This window comes from Coffea arabica, chromosome 10c (genome assembly GCF_036785885.1).
Source record: "Coffea arabica cultivar ET-39 chromosome 10c, Coffea Arabica ET-39 HiFi, whole genome shotgun sequence".
Classification (NCBI taxonomy): domain Eukaryota; kingdom Viridiplantae; phylum Streptophyta; class Magnoliopsida; order Gentianales; family Rubiaceae; genus Coffea; species Coffea arabica.
In genome coordinates this window covers 7,599,291-7,619,715 of record NC_092329.1, presented here as the reverse complement: position 1 = coordinate 7,619,715, position 20,425 = coordinate 7,599,291, and the positions used below count along the sequence as shown (strand labels likewise).

The following is a 20,425-nucleotide window of genomic DNA, read 5'->3' as shown; positions in this document are numbered from 1 at the left end:
TTCAGTTTTTTGAAGATTCCACTCTCGGGCACAAAGCTTCTTAAATCCCACGTGGAACTTTTCCGCTGGCCTCGTTCAATCCCCATAGAGAATTCCGATATCTCAAGGAAACTTTTGTCCGGACTCCCATCCGACCACCACCAGGATGGCGGCGGCGGTGGGCGACGGAGAAGTGCCTCAAGCGGACGAAAAATGCACCTGCACTTCACCGGACGAGACCTGCTCGATTTGCAGGAGGAAGTCGTCCAGCCTGCCGTCGTCCTCGTCGTCTTGCTCTCTGTTGAGCTTCGATTCTTATCCAGTTGAGGACTATGATAGGCTCTGGAGAATCTTCACCGCTTCTGTTAAAGGTTTCACTATTGGCGCTGGCCTTAAAGGTGGCCTCGGTCTCTTCGCCATCCTCGCTCGTCTCCGTCGGCGACGATCTTTACCTTCCGCCAGGTAACTTCTACTGTTTCACTCTTCTCTATTACTTGAATCTATGAGATTTTTGTTTCTGAGATCGCGGAATTTGAATTGCTATTCAATCTAGTATTTAGTTTTGCCTCCCATGCAAACTGGTAATGCAAATATGTATGTTTGTTTAAATGTAATTTTCAAATTATTATCCACCAATTACGTGTATTCGGTGCTAATTTTTAGTATATTAAGCTGATGAATTGATTGATTATTTTTAGGAAGATGGAAATGGTTTCGAGCAGTGAAGATGTAATTTTGGCTGTGAAGGAGACCATGAGATATGGATTATTTCTTGGGACTTTTGCGGGTACATTTGTGTCAGTGGACGAGATTGTTACCGCTCTTGGTGGTCACCGGAGGCATGGATGCTCCTCTTGATTTCTTATTTTAGTGAGATTGTAGTATACGTTGCTTCTGCATATACATTGCATGTCTGTCTTGTGATGTTTGAACTTTTCCCCATTTTGCAACTTCCAATTATTTTATTTTTCTATTGTTTGTGGGGGTCAAACGACTTCCAAAAGTTTTGAATTTACATGATTATTTGATGAAGCACTATATTTTGTGGTTGTTTCCTTGGAAACTGGATAAAATCCCCTTGTTGGCTGTGTAATTGTGAATCAATAGTAAACACTAAATAGCGGGACAACTTTCTTGTTGGACGTCTTCTGTGGGGAGTTGTTTTGTGGAAGGACATTTGATGGCGTAAAGTTTGATTTTTGCCTTTTCTGCCTTCATTGTAATTCAGGACAGCAAATTGGAGGGCGTTGCTCGCAGGGGCAATTGCAGGGCCTTCAATACTACTGACGGGATACAAGACACAGCATACAAGTTTGGCTATTTATATACTGATGCGTGCTGCTGTATTGGCATCACGTTGTGGAATCAAAAGCAAACGTTTTGGCCGCATTTGTAAACCCCTAACATGGGCACATGGAGACATTTTTCTTATGTGTCTTTCCTCTTCACAGATTTTGTGCGTATTTTGCCTTTGAAACCTTGATAATTTAGATGCTTTAATTCATAATTTTGAGCATTTTTGCTGGTTTGCTCTAGTATCTGTTGGTTGCTAATTGTAAGCATATAATTTCACCTGATAACCTGCTGCCATGATGTTTGTCTGAATTCTCCAGATGAGACTCCAGGCACCAAGAGCATGTACTGGTTCTTATGAATCCTATTTGAGAGCTGCATTTTTCTAAAATGACACTTCGGTACTTTAGATAATAAAAATTTTAGTTAATCATTCTAGTGGATATCTGAATGCTGAGCTTTTGAGTTATGAGTCATGTTGGAATGAACCACTTGGTTATTTTTCATCAGCTGTAAATGCTAAGATGTTTTCAGAACTGGAAACTTATACTGTACATTACATTCTTAACCCAGACATGCAGTTCTTAAGCTGTGGCTGTTAGGTTCAGTTGTTGAATTTCTTTTGCAATAAATTTTCCTTCTTCTCCTTCGCCGTCTTCTTTTTTAGGCAAGGTGAGGTAGTGTTGACTTTTCTTGTGTCACATTTCCAGCTACCAGCGTTTTCCTTTAGCTACATATGTATGTAAAAGAAAGAAAAGATCATTAAGTTGTCTGTAATTGTTTGATGACTGAAGTCAGTCACCAATGAATACCTTTAAACATCTGTTTTGCATAAAAAGGAGAACATTATTAAGTTCTCTGTAATTGTTTGATGGCTGAAGTTTGTCACCATTGAATTCCTTCATACATCCTTTTTGCATAAGAGAAAGTAGCTGACATAGTTCTGGGTACAATTAGAAACATGAAAGCTAAAACCGCAGATCATGATATGAACTTAAATAAGAAAATTCTTTGACTTTCTTATAAAAGACATGTACAATGTAAAGATCTATGGTTTTTGTAATGTAAAGATGTACATTTACCTGTTTTACATGAATAATATGATGAAATCAAAAGCTGCTGACAGTTTTTTCAAATTGAAATTCCTAATGAAGACAAAATTTTCCCAGCTGGTTGGTCTCTTCATCTCTGAATGAAACATACCACATGCAAAAACCATAACAAGCTCTCTAATTCTTCCTTCCCTGTACACTTCCCTTAGTGGTTTATGTGAATCATATTGGGATGAAAGTACTAAAGTTTCTCCCTTTTGATGTTTAAGAGGTATCGATGGAATTTACATTTTCTAAATATCTGATCAATTCATCTGCGCACCAAATCTTCCATTTACAAAATTATTGGAAACCTCATGATTTTTCATCTCATATTTTAAACCATTCGTTTTAAGGATGTTCTGCTTGCAGATATAGCTAGTGTATGTTTTCTTTAAGAAAATTATCTGAAGGAAAAAATATTCTCCTTTTCAGGTCTGCTTACATATTGAAGCAAGAGAGCCTGCCCTCATCTTATAAATCCTTTCTGAACAAACATGGGGGAAAGGATGCTGTTATCCTCCAAGGAGTTAGAGATATTGCATGTGGCCTCCCTTTCTCAAATCTGGATGCCATAGAAAAGCATTACAAGTCAACTGGTATTGACATCACATTGGATCCCAAAATGAAAGTTCCTTGCTCGGTAGGTAATTTTAGTTAACATCGAGTTGGTAGAGGTTAAATTGTTACTAGGCTTGTAAGTTAGGAAGTATCTGAGGCAGTAGAGCTTTTACAACTAGTCTGCATGATAAATGTGTTAACGGAGAGCTTTATGACAACTTAAGAGGTTAAAGTAGTTTTGATTAAGTATACAAGTACTAGATTCTTCATACTCAAGAAACATTGTACTAAACTACTAATAGAGTTTACCAAACCAATATGAGAATATATGATCTTGGACTAAATCGGAGAACTAGTGGGCCATCATTATCACAAAATAATAGAACCAGCAGTGAGAATTGCTATGCCATAAGTGGAATAAAAGTGATTAGTCTATTACATGTTAAAGTATCACCTAAAAGATTGAAGTGAAAAGTTAGTGTTGAATTTCGGCACATTTGCTTCAGACAATTAATCAATGAAAAGTTACACTATTGTAATGCCTTCTATAGAGATTTTAGTTTTTGAATAATAAAAAGAAGAAGACAATTCATATGGCTGACCTTAGATCATATGGAATCAAGGCAGTTTATCTGAATAAAATCTGGAAAAGCTTATGTATCTAATACTCTTTATCATGCAAAAGCCGTTTGTGCCATCTATATTGTCAACATATTCAAGTTTGTCAATAGACATAGAGCATTAATGAACATGAAGTCAGCATTTGCTTTTAGTGCTGTATAGGCTCCCTGTAAAGTGTGTCCAACAGGTAAAACAGTCTATCGCAATAGTTGCATGGCTTTTCAAGTCTCACCTGATGTCGAAGGCAGGAATAAGGTGCAATGTGAAGCATGTACCATAAAACTCTGGTAATAGTTTCAATGCTGTCTCATGGTTCAGAAGAACTTTGTATGACTGATGGAAGATTGACTACAGCTAGCTTAACTTGAATGACTTAACTGGGTCTATTAAATATTTTACGTATTGCTCAACTTTGAGGAAAGAATTAATGATTGCATGATTGAGAAATATCCGTAGTTGGTAAAATAGACCTCTCAACCCCTAGTTGATCCTCCTTGATCAGGCAAACAGTACTTTTGGTATTCTCTCAGCGTGGATTTCTGATGCTTGAGTACTATATATATTTTTCCTCTGGCTGTAAACCTTGGTTCTTTAGATCTGATTAAATCTTTCTCTATTAACACTGGTTTGTCAGCTTGTTCTTTACATTGCACACTTTTTGATGCATGCAGATAGTACATGGTAAACAAGCATGTGAAGCGCATTTTGTTTCATTTCTTTTACAAGCCTATAAAAGAGCACTACCCGTGTATCTTCCAGTCTATCTATTTCCTGCATTGATAGTGCATCGCCAAGGCCTCCTGAAGAGGTATAGTATTTTTGCTTAAGTTCCTTATTTTCTAATTTTTCTCTTTTTTTAAAGCTTGTGCATGTCCATTTTTTGAAATTTAATCAATGACAAATGACAAAACCTGTTAAATAGGCCATATCATTATTTTGTCCATAGCCTTGGGGCTAGGGTCACCATCTGAAGGTCAATTTATGTACTGGTCAATAAGGATCTGGATACGCTTGGACAATTTATAGTGACTGCTTTTAATACACTGTTTCTTACTAGTTTGTTTTACTATTGAATTCCAGATTTTGGGAGCAAATCATGCATTAGAGCCTTTACTTTTAATATTTTGTTGATTGGAGATCTTATTGTAGTTGTCCTGAACAAGTTAGCCAGAACTTGTGATCGCATGGATTGTTGTTCTTTTAATTCTGGTAGCTTTGATATCTTTTCGGCTATGAGCTCTAATATCGTATTTGAATTTTCGCAGACCTTTTTCAATATTGGCAAGAGGCCTCCTTGGTACTTTCAGATCAAGCTTGTTTCTCTCGACGTATTGTGCATCTGCATGGTAAGCACAAATTTGTTCATATTTGTAGCATAGATGATCTTTGCATACTTCTGCCTGCTTCAAGGAATGCTCAAACCAAGTATTCTTATTTGTATAATACTAAATGACTCAACGTGTATATCTACCTTTGTTTTAGCTCAATAACACGGTGATCTGTCAAAACTTACTGTAGTTGGAATTGATTTATCTCAATACCTTGTACCTGTGTGAGCCATACTACTAAATGCTATCTATAAAGTAGCTAGTGGTGTCATTGTCCTCCGCTCCTTGACCTTGGATTCTGGCAAACGTTCCCAACTCTTCTACATATATATGCTTATGTTGCTCTCCTCATGCCTATGCATGTGTATAACTTTCCCTGGTTGGCTATAGACCTTCTGAGTAACATCAAAAACGAAATTATAACAACAGAAGTTGGTACTGTACTTGCAAATACGGGTTGACCTGATGCGAAATTCTCCTCTTGCAACTCAGTATGATACTTTTAGGTGCTAAGTTGACAATCTGAAGAGATTTTCCTTCTACTCATCTCAGGCTTCCTCCCTGTCCCTGCACCTCCCTTTCAGAGAACATTTAGAAAAAGAAGGAAAAGGTCGCAGTGCAAAATAAATTGATGAAGGAAAACAATGAAAGATCAATGAATGTTCTTGTGTTTCAATGTTGAAATTAATGTGCCAATATGGTGTGTTAGAACTGTGTTTATTTTCTTTAGATTAGTGAACACTTATATGTAACTAAGTCATCATGTTACTTATTTTTGGTAGGATGTGGACATGCCTACTCTTCAGGCTTCTCAAAAGATGCAATGTTCCTATGGTGGCGATGGGAACGGTGAAATGACTATTTCTGACTGTTCCTTGAATAGATATTGCTTATATAACCTGTTTATAACTTATTATTATGATCTTGGGCAGTTTCCTACCGGTCTGGCGTTGGCAATTGAGAAAAAGAGCAGGCGGATAGAGATAGCACTATATTGCATGGCGAGGGCCATTGAAAGTTTCTTCACATGCATGGCTGATGTAGGATATTTGCCTCAGTCGAAGAAATTGAAGAGAGCTGATGTAGTTGTTTTCAGTATCTCAACAGCTATAATCATGCACTGCTATGCAGTAGAGAGGGATGTTTTTCGATCAAAGTATTTGAATGTTCTTGATTGGGTGTTTGGTGTTCCTCTTCCTCCCTATGAAACTACTCCACGTAAGAAGAGGTGACCGGGGGAATGCAGCGCGGGCATATTAAGTTGTTCAATTTTATTGATCTCCATTTCTCTCCTCAGATTAAGCAGGCTGACGTTTGTATTAGAATTATTTTACAGCAGTCTGGAGCTCTTTGTTGATACAGAATACCTCTACCAAGAAAAAACTGCCCAGGCTTGTTAGATTATTTTCACCGAAAGGTTTGTTAGATTATTTTCACCAGCCGTTTCCTTGATCACTTTGTATTCCTTCATCCTTATTGTTGCTCGTCCGTTGAACAATCTGTATTATTTTTCAAAGGAAAACCTCAATCTTTATGACAGACAGAGTTGCTACAAAATATGCCGCAATCCAAATTATTCTGGCACTCTTGGTTATCATGTTCTTCTCGCCATTTTAGTCTTCTGCAGTCTCCTGGTGAAGAAAGAAGACAACATCAGTAGTGGAGACGCCAGTCTTCAACACGTCCCACGTTATTTGTTTGTTTTGGCCAACACCTGAAACAAAAACAAAGTCGTTCTTGCTCATGAAAGTTCTCCAGAGGACCTCCTAAAACCTTCTAATTTCACGAGTTTTCTTCTGGGGAGATTCCTTTTTTTTTTTTTTGGGGGCATGTTCTATTGTTGGTCTCAATCGAGACTGGGATAAATTAACCTAGGTCATCAAATTGTTAAATTCTCTTTCATTTAACACTCCCAGTCTCAGCTATGTCATCACTGAAATGAAACCAACTAAATCTGCTGATCATTAGCATAAAATAGCAAGTACTCGAGAGCCTGAAATTTCTTTCCGACCCAGAAAAGAAAAAAAAGTTTCTGCTGCAAGAAAATTTCAAAATACTGATAAATTTCTATAATGAGTTCCAATTCTTTTGTTCTCCGTATCATGAAACTGTTGCTTCACACAGACTATTTGGCATTTAATTACTCAACAATTAAACCCGTACTCTCAGAAAACAAAAGATTATTAAATATTAATATTTGCTAAACAGGAGAATGGATCACAAAAGACTTGGATGAAGAAGGATTCCCAGCAAAAGAGGCTACAAATTCTCCATCAATAACATCATTACACCAATTACATCTCATAATCCAAAGTCCCTTAAACCCTGATCCCCTGTCATCAAAGACAGATCCAAAAAAATCAGACCTCATCCTCATGGAGGAGCATATTAGGAACCCCTTTATTAACAGGAAACTTGCGACCAGTTTGAGGGCAAACCAAAGTACCCTCTTCCAAATGAAGCTCCATTAAGGCATGGTGAAACTTCCGAAGAAAATCATCAGATTCCAACATGGACGGCTCGGCGTGGTCGGGCAACTCCGCATAGCCCATGATTCTGGAAGCTTCCACGAGGGCTTTGTACTCAATCTTGGCAAGCATGTTCTTGAGGAAATCGGGGTTGAAATCCACTGACTTCTCCACCACTTTCTCCACTTCAATCCTTAGGGGAAACCCATTCGTTACACCCTTGATGTTTGATGAAAGCATGTTATGGGTTAATAGCCTCATCTCTAGTGTGGAGGGTTTTTCTTTCTTGTACTTTTCTGTTGCAGGGTGGCGTCCTGCAGGGGAATTTTTTTCAAGAAGCGGAGGAAGGAGGAGGACGAAGACGAGGAGGTCAAGGACTTTATATGCCGAAGGAAGGGCTGGCAATTTGGAGGCGGGGGAAGGGACTGGAGGAGTGGCTCTTCTGCATGAGTTTACATTTTTAACCTTATTCTCTCCCTCAGTGGCAGCTTCTATGCGTTTCTGAAACCTCTCTAAATCGAAAGTCCACTAAGCACTCCTTAATCAAATCCAATAGGGGAATCAATAATGTTTTAATCTTTGGGAAGAAAACATAAAGAAAGAAAATTAGAGCCTGTTGGGATTGTAATTTTTTGAGAGATTTTGTAGAAAAATATACTGTGTCACTCTTTCTAAAATGTAATGTTTGTGAGATCTTAGTTTGTTTTGATAGAGTATTATTTGGAATAATTATCGTATCATTTTTTGTGATGTGATGTATGCGAGATAAAAAAGGTGGTTGAGAATATAAAAAGGTGGATTAGAAAATGTGTTTATGATGCAAGCGAACTATTATTTGGGATAATTTGCTATCCAAACACTCATATAATTAAAAAAATGTAATAAGGACTATTTTCATGGACATTTATGAAAATTTTTCTGCAAAAAATTACGTGGTAGTTAATTTTTGGTAAGAATTCCCTCCAACCTTATTTTGTTAACTTTAAAATTAAAAATAAGCGATGTTGCATCGAGAGAAATGAGGAGTACAATTTTTCTAGAGATTCTAAAAATTTGAAAAGCATTTCTTAATTCAAGAGCATTAATTTGGGAGAGCTAAAATTAAGGTTGACTTTTTCCTGAATCCTAAAATAAACTATCTAGCATCTATTGAAAGATGTGTTGGGTTGTCAATTGGATTATGTGAGTTGAGTTTGAATATCATTTTTTCGAACTCAATTTCACTTTAGTTAGGCTCATATTTTTAAAACTCATACTCGGTCCACCAAAAAAGTCGAGTGCAGGTCCTAGTTGGGGCAGACCCAAACTCACTTCATATATTTTTCATATTCACAAAATTTAGTTAAACCGAACAACTAGCTTATCAAAAAATGTTCTATAAAAAGTTAAAATATCTGTAAAAGTTTGAATTTCATGATAAAAAATAGTATGGTTTACCATAACATCTATACACCTACCAACTACATATTGAAAAAAAACATTTATCATAAAATTATCCATATAAATTTCAATTTTTGGCTGAATTTAGATAAATAAATATTCTTAATTCTCACATATGAGCTCTAGTACATGTATTGTTTGGACCTAGTATTAAGTGGGTTGAGTTCAGTGTAACCCAAATTCCGCCAGACAATAATCAACTCAGCTCATACTGTATAAGGCTTAATCCGCTAAATTTAGACCCGATCGAGTTGACCTCGAGCCAACCCAATCCAATTGACAGGCCCAGAGATGGGGTGGGGGAGCACCGTCATAATTAAAGCTCTTTTTTCTATTGCTAGCTACTTTCGTTCCTCTATTTCTTTTGTATTTATTTTTCAATTTTACATGGAGGTTATCATAATTTATCACTAACTCTTAGGATCTCAATCTAATTAACCCAATTTTAAATGGATCGTTTATCTCAAGTACTTGCAAAAATAATTTCAAGGGTACATGTTCAACATTTTTTGAAAGCTAGTGAAAATTTTCTCTTCGCGCGACCGAAAAAAAAAACTAGAACAACAGAAAATAAATATGCATTATTAGTTTCTCCATATTCAAGTCTTCCCCTTGAAAGATGAGTTGAATATCATACTACAACTTAACATGTCACAGCTATTGAGCTTAATGACGAATGTCATCATAATTTAGAGATGCAGATCGATATTACAGGCAAATGAAGTGCCATTTAGTTTCCACAATTGAATTAGGTTGATACGAACATCCACCACTTGTAAAACCCAAACCCGTAAACGATCGTGTAAATGGCCACTCTGATTGGATGTATCCTAAACCTGCAGAAAAACTCATGATCCATATGAGTAATTGCACAAAAAAAAATGAATAGCAATCAAAGCAAAATCTTAATAAATGGAAGGATTGCCTGTGTATAAGCCAACATAATAGTTTATCCACACCCCAAAAAAAAACCCCATAAATAAAGGAAACGAGTTGAGATGGCTGTTTTTCTAATTTGAAGGTTTGCTTTTCTTGTCTTTTTTTTTTTTTTTCACCTTGTGTGCCTGCCTGTCAGACAAATATATATATATTCATGTTTCGTAAAACCCTAAAGTATTAGTCTCCATACATATGAGATTTTTCATTTTTGTGTACTAACATAATGGGAAAACATATGTAACCATTTACATCTGCTTAAAATTATTACTTCGTTACACCTTTGTCTTCGTGTTAATTCTTGTAGTCAGTCAAACTACATTTCAATCCTTGTACTTACACTTAATTAATAGAACAAGAGGATAATATTAACATTTAGACCCTATTTTATAATCGAATTCAACGCTTAAACTTAATAAGTTCAAATCTGTTTTATAACAAAAAATAAAACATTTGAATTAATTAAGTAACACTAAATTTACTAAATCAAAATTTTGCTCTAAACAATAAATGATAACTTATTTACTTATTATTATTTAGTACTGAACAATTTAGTAACTCAACGGATTCAAATTTCTAAATTTTAAAAATTTCAGATTTCAGTTTTATTAACCGCAACCTTAGTAATAACACAAGAAGGAATCAAAATTATTTTAAGTGGGGGTGAACATAATAGAATAGTCATGGCAGATGGGCTGTATTTTATTTCAAAATTCCTTTCTTTGCTCTTTTAGGCTGGGGAAAATCATAAGTTCTAATTCTTGAGGATTTATACGAAAAGGTCATGTTTTACCCGGTTGGTGTAGCTTGGGTGTGAACAGATCGCGGAGTTCGCTTCTCATCGACTGTTAAAGGGGTGCGCCACTGAGAGAACCTCCGGTCGAAGAATTCCCAATCAGGCAAAAGAACTCCACTGATTGCAAACATCCCCAGGATGTAAGTGACCAACATTTTCTTGAAAGATTGGGTGCACAATCCCACTAGCAACACCATTGCAGCCAACCAAGCCAGTGCTGAGCGAAAAACTGCATCATTAACCATTGTTAGTGGCAAATTATATGTCGACCTTTTCTTGATTTTATAAGCTCGATCGTGTTTTCCAGGAGTTCTACTGGTACTGGCACTCAGGGCTGCTGAATAGGGGACGAAGGTGATGAGGAAGGAGGAGATGTATTGTAAGAGGAGTTATTGAATTAGAATGTGAGGTGTTGGTTGGTTGCCCTCGAGACAGCCTACATTAATTGCTTTTGTGACAAGATGAAGAATTAGCTGAGACTTGAGACAGCCTTTTAATGAGCTATCTTAATTTCCTTCCTACGTCTAAGTGTGGTCACACACTACTCTTTCTTGGAGAACTTGATTTGCATGCATGACTAGTAGCTGTATACTAATTACGTACAACATTTTGTTTTGCAAGAAATTATTTTTTAACATCATCTTTACCATTCATATCTACAATTAGAAAGAATCATTCAATAATTTCATAAAACTAGGTTGATGGACAATGTTTGAGGATAGGCAACACGATCTTTGAGTGGTCTTGACTCGTTACAAATTCATTGACAATAGGGAAATTCTTGGCTGCACAAGATTTGGAGGCGTATGTCATCTAAACGCGTTATTTGACTTGGCAACACGCCTATAGGGTTCGTCGTCTAATGGATGCACAAATTTGGTCAAATTCGACTCATGCCTTTACCTTTTTTTTTTCCCCTTTTTAAATCAGTTTATTGAGGGCTTTATCAACACATATTGCATTACAAACTGGGTCGACAGCAAAATCATTTTAGTTTTAGATGGAGTTCTGAAACAGGGAGTAGGAAGGGAATCCATCCTCTGAACAAGTTTCAAGAATACGTATGCCTTGTTTGGATTGCATTTTCTTGGATTTTTTTTTTATAAAAAAATTACTGTAGTGATTTGATGTATGTAAGAAAAAAAGATAATAGAAAAATGTGATAACGGAAAATGAAACAATTCTTCACTCTTCTCCACCGGCTTGCAGAAGTCCGAACTCAGAAATTGGATTAGAAGATTCACATTTCACAATCGCGAATTGTCAGCATGGTCAAGCCCAGGGCCCGAGGCAAAAGAAACATAAGAACTGTTACCCAATTCCTTCAAATTTCGAATTTCTGCTATCAAAATGTTGAGTCTTTTTTTTTTTTTTTTTTTGTCAATCAGCAACATCTATATTGTTGTATTCTACAGACTACAGAGGAGGGGGTCTAGAGAGAAGAAGGCCCATCTAGATTAAAGAGGAGTTTTGACATATTCTTTTAACTTCAAACTGTGAAATTTGAACACTTAACTTACAGTTCAATGAGATTTTTTAAATCCATTTTGATGGCCAATTTGTCTAAGATAAGTTGGTTAAATGTTCAGTAATCCACTTCGTCTTTCTTTTTGCTTTTCAATTTATGAAGCTTGATTTGCAGGAGAATGAGTACATCTCTAGAATTAAAAAAAAAAAAGAAGATATGAGTCATATATATTTTGAAAAAGGAATGGTTTTTTGCTATTATGATGAATATGCAAAGCCAAAATGTATTACTTTGGGCAATAAAACTAGGAAAAAGATGAAATTGTGTTAGGTCTGGTTCAGAAAATTGACAAATGAGAATGATATGGTTCTTGGCAACTCAATAATGACAATAACAAAACAAATAAATCAAATGAAATTTAAGTGATTTGATCCAATTGACCTACGTCCACGAATGAAGGGATAGCAGATTTACTATAACAGAAAAGAGTATAAAAGAGAGAGTACAAAACCCTAAAAAATAATTCCCAAATCCAAAAGACACCTAAAACTGAAAACACAAAAAAGTCTAAATAGTATTAAATGCTTAATAGGCCAAAGTCTTATGACATGCTCTTTTGGTTTGATGTCAAACCAAAACTCCTCTCAGATTGGGGTGTAAGTCCCTCCAAACTTTTTGGGTTGGTGCATATTACACTTGGACTGGTGCCTTCAACACAATTAAACTCACTTAAGTTTACTATATTTATAACCATCAAGAGAAGATATATTTTTTTTTATAAACTTTTGATGTGAGATGCAAAGATAAACTCAACAATCTTCACCTTGGCGTGTATCCAATATCGACAAATAGCAGACGAATAGCAAACAAGTTCCATCTTCTCCATAAGAGTTCTAACGGATCTCAACGAACCACCAGGTCTCAACAAACCCCAACGAGCCACTAATAAACCAAGATTCAAAAGGTTCAACAGATCCCAATGGACCAAATCTCACAAAAGGTTCAACAGATCCTAATGAACTAAAAATCACAAACATAGTAATTTTGCTCCACCTTCTTCTCAAAACCCTCAATGAATTCCAACTGGCCAATTAATTCTTCTCAAAAATTCAATTGAACTTCAATGAAATTTTTTTCTTCACTCTCTGTAGCACCAAAAATCTGTTATTATCATTAAGAATCCAAAATCTGAAACCTGAAACTCTCTTGAAGCCCAGAACCTGAAACCTGAAACTCTGATATCAAGTTGTTAGGTCTAACCCCAAAAAATTGACAAATAAGAATAATAAAATTCTTGATAACTCAATAATGACAATAACAAAACAAATAAATCAAACAGAGAAACACGAAATTTACGTGATTTAGTCCAATTTACGGGCGAAGGCTAGCAGATTTATTATAACAGAAAAAGAGTACAAAACCCTAAGAAATAAATTTCAAGTCCAAAAGTCACCTAAAATTGAAAATACAAAAGAATCTAAATAGCACTAAATGCTTAATGGCCCAAGACTCATGACTCGCTCTTTTAGTTTGATGTCAAACCAAAACTTCTCTCAAAATGGGGCGTGAACCCCCCAAAACTCTATTGAATTGGTGCATATGACATTTAAAGAACGGGTGTGCTTAGCATAATTAAACTCAATTAAGTCCATTATATTTATAACCACCAAGAGGAGATATTTTTTTGTAAATTTTCGACGTGAGATACAAAGACAAACTCAACAAATTGATATTTGTTTCCATCCGTAATTAGTCGCATCGTCAAATTTGGGAATCAAATTTGCAATGGAATTCGTCAATTCAAAAGGTGCGACATGCACAGATTCATTTGCACGATGCCACTCTATACATATTCATGTACATAGCTCCACTGCAAGCCTGCACTAAAAAAAATGTACAACTACATGATTAAAGCTTACAATATTTACCGGATATGAAACTTTAGTTTCGATATTCCCAATGATGTAATTAATTAATAGGATAGTTTTTATTTTACTACTTTTCCCGCAAAACCATCATATTGGGGAACTATCAAAACGCTTTCTATGTCCTCAAGATTAGAGGGATTATCTTTGCAGAGATTAACTGTTGAAACAGTTAGGCTGAAAGAGACGGCAGTGAAGAACATGGTGGAAGAAATTTTCTTTTCTTTTCTTTTTTTTTAATTGAATGGAGGAATACCAGCACTTGACATAATCAATTTTTCTGCAAATACCAAACAGGCTACAAATCACTATTGGACTACCATTTTCAAGGTGATGTCAGTGTTAAGTGGGAGTTTAGCCAACAAAAAGATGCGGTGGTTGATGGCTTAATATCTAGTGACATCAAAGTTGATCATAAATTATGTTCCTCATCTTCACTTTGTGATATATTATCTTTTGCTTGTTTTCTATTGTTTTTCCCCCAATAGATTAGCTAATACCAAAAAAAAAAAAAAAAGAGGAATAGGAACAGAAACCTGGACTATTGTAATATTTCCCGTTTGAAGGCTGAGTAGAACTAGTTTGGTAAGACCATACATGCATAATTAAGAAGAATTTCAATCATAAAAAAAATTAACGTACATACTTTTGATCATTCTGGACGGAAATTATCTACTCAATGTCATCATTGGATTGTGGGTAGAAACTAATTCAAACTAACGTCTTACCTATGTTTTAAACGATTTCTAACTGATGACCTCATCATATCAAGTAATTGACTTGGTCAAATCTATAAATTTAAAATTTTCTTGCTTCATAAAAATGATAGCGCCTGGTTTCTCATACATTTTTTATTCAAACAAATGATAAATCCAAAAATATTGCATCCCATTCCATTTTCCCGAACAAATACACCTGTTTTGGGTGGAAGCATACAAAAAAGAATAATAAGAAAAGCCAATCATGAAACTTAAAAATAATGCAACGTTATATGTGCATATATTGTTAAAAAAATTTAAGTGTTTCTGAACTTCCTAGTCGAAAAGCAATAATATTATGGGATAATTTCAGAAACCTCCCTTGAGGTTTTTAACAATTTCATTTAGCTCTTTCGAGATTTTTAAAATTACACATACCTCCCTTGTCATTTAAAATGACAATACTACCCTTATATATTTTAATAAAATTCCCTTTTTTGGTATATTTATACTTAGAATGACTTTTAAAATTATTTTTTATTCCTTTTCCTTTTTATTCCTTGTTTTTAATTTTTGCCAATAAAATTGTAGAACTACCACTATTACCTCTAGTTTCTATTATAATCAAATGTTGAACTATTGATTTTTTTGATGAATTAACTTTATATGCAATCCAATGTTTTTGCTGATCTTTGTTTTCTATTTTTTGGTATTAAAATTAACAATAAATAAAAAAGAAATGGCCAAAAACCACTACGAAATCATGATTATCCCACTACTAGAAAATTCTTAAACTCTAAATGAATTATTTCAATATTTTCTTTTCTATCTTATAAATTTAAATCCATAATAAAATAGCATCAAAAGTATTTTATTACAATGATAAAATTATTATTATAGTTGTTTATCAAATATTAGGCATGGACATGAAAATTTTGACACCTTTTTTTATAATTATACTAGATAATCTTATAATTGTATAGGAAAGTAAATTACAACTCATTACACAAGTGCATTTTTGGGTATTCATTTAAAAATTTGACCAAGTCAATATTATTTTAAGATTTTGTTACTTAAACTATCAAATCAAAGAAGGTATGTGTAATTTTTCAAATCTCAGGGGACCTCAGTGAAATTGTCAAAAACCTCAGGGGAGGTTTCTGAAATTATCCCTAATATTATTGTATGTTGAAAGTTGCTTCCAGATCCATTTGCACGAGGTGTTTAAGATGCGTTGCTAATAATTTTATCATGTTGCAAGTCTTTCTTCAAATTTAAAGCAACTTTCATGATTAATGAAAAATAATCATTCATGTGGTTGTGATATATACTTAACATCCTCATTAATCAAAGTTGAACGGAAATGATGGTATACTACTAGCCATGGTTTGATTTTGAATTTTCTTCGATGATCGTTTCTGAACCCAACTCAGTCTTTTAGTTTCCTGGAAGAGTTCATTGTATACCAAAAGAATTGTAGTCTTGGTTAGGTCACCAGCACACTTTATACTAAAGGTTTCCCGAGGTACCTTCCATCTCTTGCTTCATCAGTCAAGTTCTACTTCTATATGCATTTTGTTTTATCCCTTTCTACGCATAATGCAAGTTTTTAACCATATAGCATCACGAATATGGCTGGATATGTTCTTGGTTTATATTTATTTTTCTTTTTGAAGGGAAAGGACAAAGATGAGAATGAGTAAAAGCCCTAGTAAGAATTGATCAGCAGTTTTTCAAGAAGGAAGAACATGTACCCAGACATGATGGTTTTTTTTTTTTTTTTTTTGGGGTTATTGAATAGTTAAATATGTACATGGTCGGATTGAATAGTCAAAATTGAAGGTAATATCTTGTAATCCGGCTATTGGAGCTTTTGCTCTTGACTAGCTAGCAAGTAATCTGATCTCTCTCTAAATGGAATTGGAGCTAGCTAGGAGGATTTTGAAGCCAACTGCAGAATGGCCACGACATCAAGTCTTAGAGGTAAATTGGTTGGACAGCAGTCTCTGCAAGCAAATTAGTTGTTAATGTTGAAATTGGATGCAAAAACTTCTACCGATTTCTAACAACATAGAGTACTTTATCTCCAGCATTAGTCAATCCATGATGTCAAACTGAAGATTATGTGTTCTGGAAGAAACTATCCCTAATCTTGGTTAGTGGAAATTAAGAAACTCCAAATCCTAGCAAGTTGAAAATAAATATGAAGGTCTCAGTATATATTATTGTTTAAATGAGAACGATAAGTATATATATATAGCCTTCTTGTTACATTTACCTCTCTAATTATTCTCCTCAATTATACAAAACTTGAAGTCATAATTAGTAGTGTAATTTTATTGCATTGTGTGTCTATGTGAGATAGCGTGCTGTCTTTGCCATGTTTTTTTGCACTTGAGAATGGACCCAAAGAAAGGCAGAAAGCAGACAAACATATGATCCGAGGTTATTAGGTTGACCGTTGACCTATTTGTTTAGCGATTATCTCTAATTAATGAACCTGTATTTGCCAAACTTGCAGACCTTTCATGGCAACCGATTGACAATAATGACTAATCTAATATAAATAAATAAATAAATCCATCTTGTGGGCATTTTTTTTTTTTGGTAAGATTTTTAAGTAAATATTGAACTCAGCAACTAGTAACATATGAAATTATTGGCCCTTCTTGAGTAAATGGTACTCTTTTCACTAGTGCTCAATAACATAAGACCCTCAATATTTTCCAATCAACCTAATAAAATAAATGTCGGCTTTAATAAATAATAATAATAAAAAAAAGAGAATATACATATGTTTGAAACAGAAACTACCCTCTTAATTAACTCCATTCCACTGCACCACAGAGACATATATAAGCATTATAGTAAGATTTATTCACTATATTTTCTTCTTTTCGCACTGTTTATGGCATGTGATCCTACATTTAAAGGACAACACCGCAGAGATAGTAAATTTTTTTTTTCCTGTCATCCTTCTACATATGTATTCTGTTCGATAATAGTAAAGTTCGAATTGGACTTACCGAATTTTTTAAGGCTGCCGGGAAAACTAAAGCCAAATGCCGACAGCCCTCATAATTTTTTAAGTGGAAGCTAAATTAAAAATTGGACTCCATGTTGCTGCTCTCAAGTTTGCGCGTTTGGTAAGAAAATTTTTTTGCTTCTGAGGTTCAAATATCTAAAAAGCAGAGGTCTGGTCATAATATTTGTCCCATGCATGAAAACTGTTGCTTGTGAAACATGAAACCGTTACTCACAATCATATATATCCTGGAATCAACAAAAATTCAACGTAGTTTATGCACACGAATCAAAAGTTTAACCAAGACAACAAGAAAAGAAACAAGTGATTAATTAAAGGATAGAAGTCATGATCTAAAGTGATCTTATTTTTTTCAAAAAACAGGTGAAGATTTAGGAGGTCGGCTGCACCAACTTCCCTTCTAACCAGCCGTTGTCTTTTGATTAATCAACTCAATTGCCTTTACAGTAGTCTCCTTCTAGCTGAAAAGTTACCCTAACGCTCTGAGTTTTCTTTCACAAAGGTCAACATAATAATCTAATTCTACTCAAATAAATTTTTTTTTTCTGTTTAAAGTTTTGCTATTTTAATGCTCCTTCTCTAGGGAAGTTCTGTTAGTTTACGTGCGGGCATAAACCTATTGCGCCACACTCGTATTTAACAAGCCATCGTGGCCAAGAGGTAGCTCAAGCACGTAAGATCAATTTGTAGTTTACATAACTAATTCAAATTTGGTTCAATTTTAGTTGGATTTTTTTCTCGATCTTCTCTCTCTTTCAAAGTTGTGATTATTTATTGGCCCCTCTGGATGCAATATTTTATGTGTACAATTGAGGTTCCGAATGAATCGGCAATTGTCAGTATGGATGTTACTCTGCAATCGTTCTTGATTGTCTCTTTATTAGAATTTTTTGTTTATGAAGTTATCCCTTGCGAAATTACTATAGAAGATGTCCTTCATGAGATCAAGTTTCAAAAAATTGAGATTCCTATGGTCTCAAATTATACTAAAGTCTTTAACAAGTGTATTATACATCTTGGCAGCAAACAGGGAGGTGTGATCGGATCCATTAGAGTCTTCAGCTGGGGAAAAACTATATAGTCTTTACTGATGAGCTTATTGAATAGCATCACATATTTGATTGTGTTCTTCAAAAAGAGTAATCGTTAATAGAATCTTGGCCATCGGATATTTTCTTTGTTGAAACCAAACTTGTTAATTTAATCCGATTGTCCTACCTTTTTTTGTTTGGGATAATTCCAAAAGCCTCCTTGAGTATTTTTTTTGACAATTTTACTAAGCACCCCTGAAGTTTTAAAATTTATAGATGCCTCCCTTGATTTGATAGTTTTAATAACAAGGACCTAAAAATTAACATTAGCTAGACAAAAGTTTAAATGAAACCTAAAATGCCCTCTTTTAATAGGTTTGATTTACTTTCCCAAATAACTGTAAAATAATTTGGCATAATTATAAAGAATAAGAATCGAGTTTACCGTGCCCATATTTGTTGTTTGATAAGCAACTACAATAATCACTCTATTATTTCAATATGTTATTCTTTATGACACTTTATTGGGGATGGAGATTTCCAAGATGGAGAAGAAAATGTTGCTATAATTCTTTTGGAGTTTATAGATTTTTGGATTGATGAAATTGCCATAGTTTGCTAGTGGGTTCAAGCCTTTTTTTTTTTTTTTTTGAGTTAGTGTTGATTTTGATAAACAAGATCAGTAAAAAAAATTAGAATGCATTGAAAGTTAACTTGTCAAAAAAGATCTCTAGTCTGATATCCCATGAAAAAAAGGGCTAGGAGCAATGTTGGTAGTTTAATGGTTATGCTGATAAAATATAGAAAAGAGGACTAAAAAGGAAAAGGAAAAAAAATGTAATTCTGAAACCCATTATTGGTATAACCATAGCAAACAAAAGGGTTATTTTTCAAATTGGCAAGGGAGGTAGATGTTATTTTTCAAAACTCGTTGGTGCATAATGATAATGTCAAAAAAAACCTCAGGGGGATTGCTGAAATTATGCCTTTTTTTTTTTTTTTTTTATTTCGATGTACCTTGGATATCTGCAGTTTTGGCGTGTTTCTATCACACCTATGCTAAAAGTTCACCGAAATTTTCTAGCTCAATGGATAATTGGTAGTGACTATGAATCATTGCCTAGGTTATTGTATACTGATAACCGACAGCAGTCTAATTAATTAAAGAATCGTAGTAGAATAATTTATTTAAGATTCATTTTAGTGACTTGCTAGTCAAATTTAACGAGTTAAATATCGTTAATTTCCTAACCAAATCCACTTGGTTTACATATTGTTATTGACGTAACTATAAAATCATTTTTGGAGAATCTTATGTTCATATGTACATGTTGAATTCCTTATTATTCTATGATTTGGGAAGACATCGTATGGAACGAAACTTGTTCTGATAAATTTCATGAAATGATAAATTGAGCTTCTATTGGGTACGTATATGGCCTTACATCCCCATGATCGATCGGGAACTAACTATCCACCATCCATGTTGTTTGACATATAACTTCAACAATTTCATTTGGGATATATGTAATGTCATTAGTTGCAAATCAAAATACTGCCTCTGAAATGAAAGAAAAATTCTGATTTCTTTTATCACTGGTTTTTGGTGCTTCTTGCAGAAAATTCATAAATTATCTATTAACACAAATCATACCTCTGGGCAAGTTTCAATAAATTTTTAGTTTCCTGTATGGTCTTCTAAAGTTGTGCTGGAGATGGATGAACAATGAATAAGCCTCCGGCC

General features: G+C 34.5%; 3 protein-coding genes across 4 annotated transcripts; 1 reads left to right on the top strand and 2 right to left on the bottom strand.

Moving 5' to 3' along the window:
* On the top strand, window positions 1-6,430 carry LOC113713414 (uncharacterized). 2 transcript variants are annotated; one of them, XM_027237140.2, is made up of 8 exons: window positions 1-441; window positions 678-818; window positions 1,208-1,435; window positions 2,799-3,006; window positions 4,217-4,353; window positions 4,811-4,891; window positions 5,656-5,722; window positions 5,806-6,430. In XM_027237140.2, the coding sequence occupies exons 1-8, from the start codon at window positions 146-148 to the stop codon at window positions 6,103-6,105; spliced, it is 1,458 nt and encodes a 485-aa protein (XP_027092941.1). In that variant the 5' UTR covers window positions 1-145; the 3' UTR covers window positions 6,106-6,430. The 2 variants fall into 2 exon arrangements, with proteins under 2 accessions (XP_027092941.1, XP_071925505.1); XM_072069404.1 differs by having other exon boundaries at window positions 306-441; window positions 682-818; window positions 5,806-6,328.
* A 608-nt stretch (window positions 6,431-7,038) lies between these two features.
* Window positions 7,039-7,768, bottom strand: LOC113713415 (multifunctional methyltransferase subunit TRM112 homolog A-like). Its single transcript, XM_027237141.2, has one exon. It carries the CDS (start codon window positions 7,600-7,602, stop codon window positions 7,234-7,236), a length of 369 nt encoding a protein of 122 aa, XP_027092942.1. The 5' UTR covers window positions 7,603-7,768; the 3' UTR covers window positions 7,039-7,233.
* A 1,569-nt stretch (window positions 7,769-9,337) lies between these two features.
* Window positions 9,338-10,944, bottom strand: LOC113713418 (signal peptidase complex-like protein DTM1). Its single transcript, XM_027237142.2, has 2 exons — window positions 10,511-10,944; window positions 9,338-9,617 (listed from the first exon to the last, which is right to left on the bottom strand). The coding sequence occupies exons 1-2, from the start codon at window positions 10,756-10,758 to the stop codon at window positions 9,530-9,532; spliced, it is 336 nt and encodes a 111-aa protein (XP_027092943.1). The 5' UTR covers window positions 10,759-10,944; the 3' UTR covers window positions 9,338-9,529.
* Between the last annotated feature and the right edge of the window lie 9,481 nt (window positions 10,945-20,425).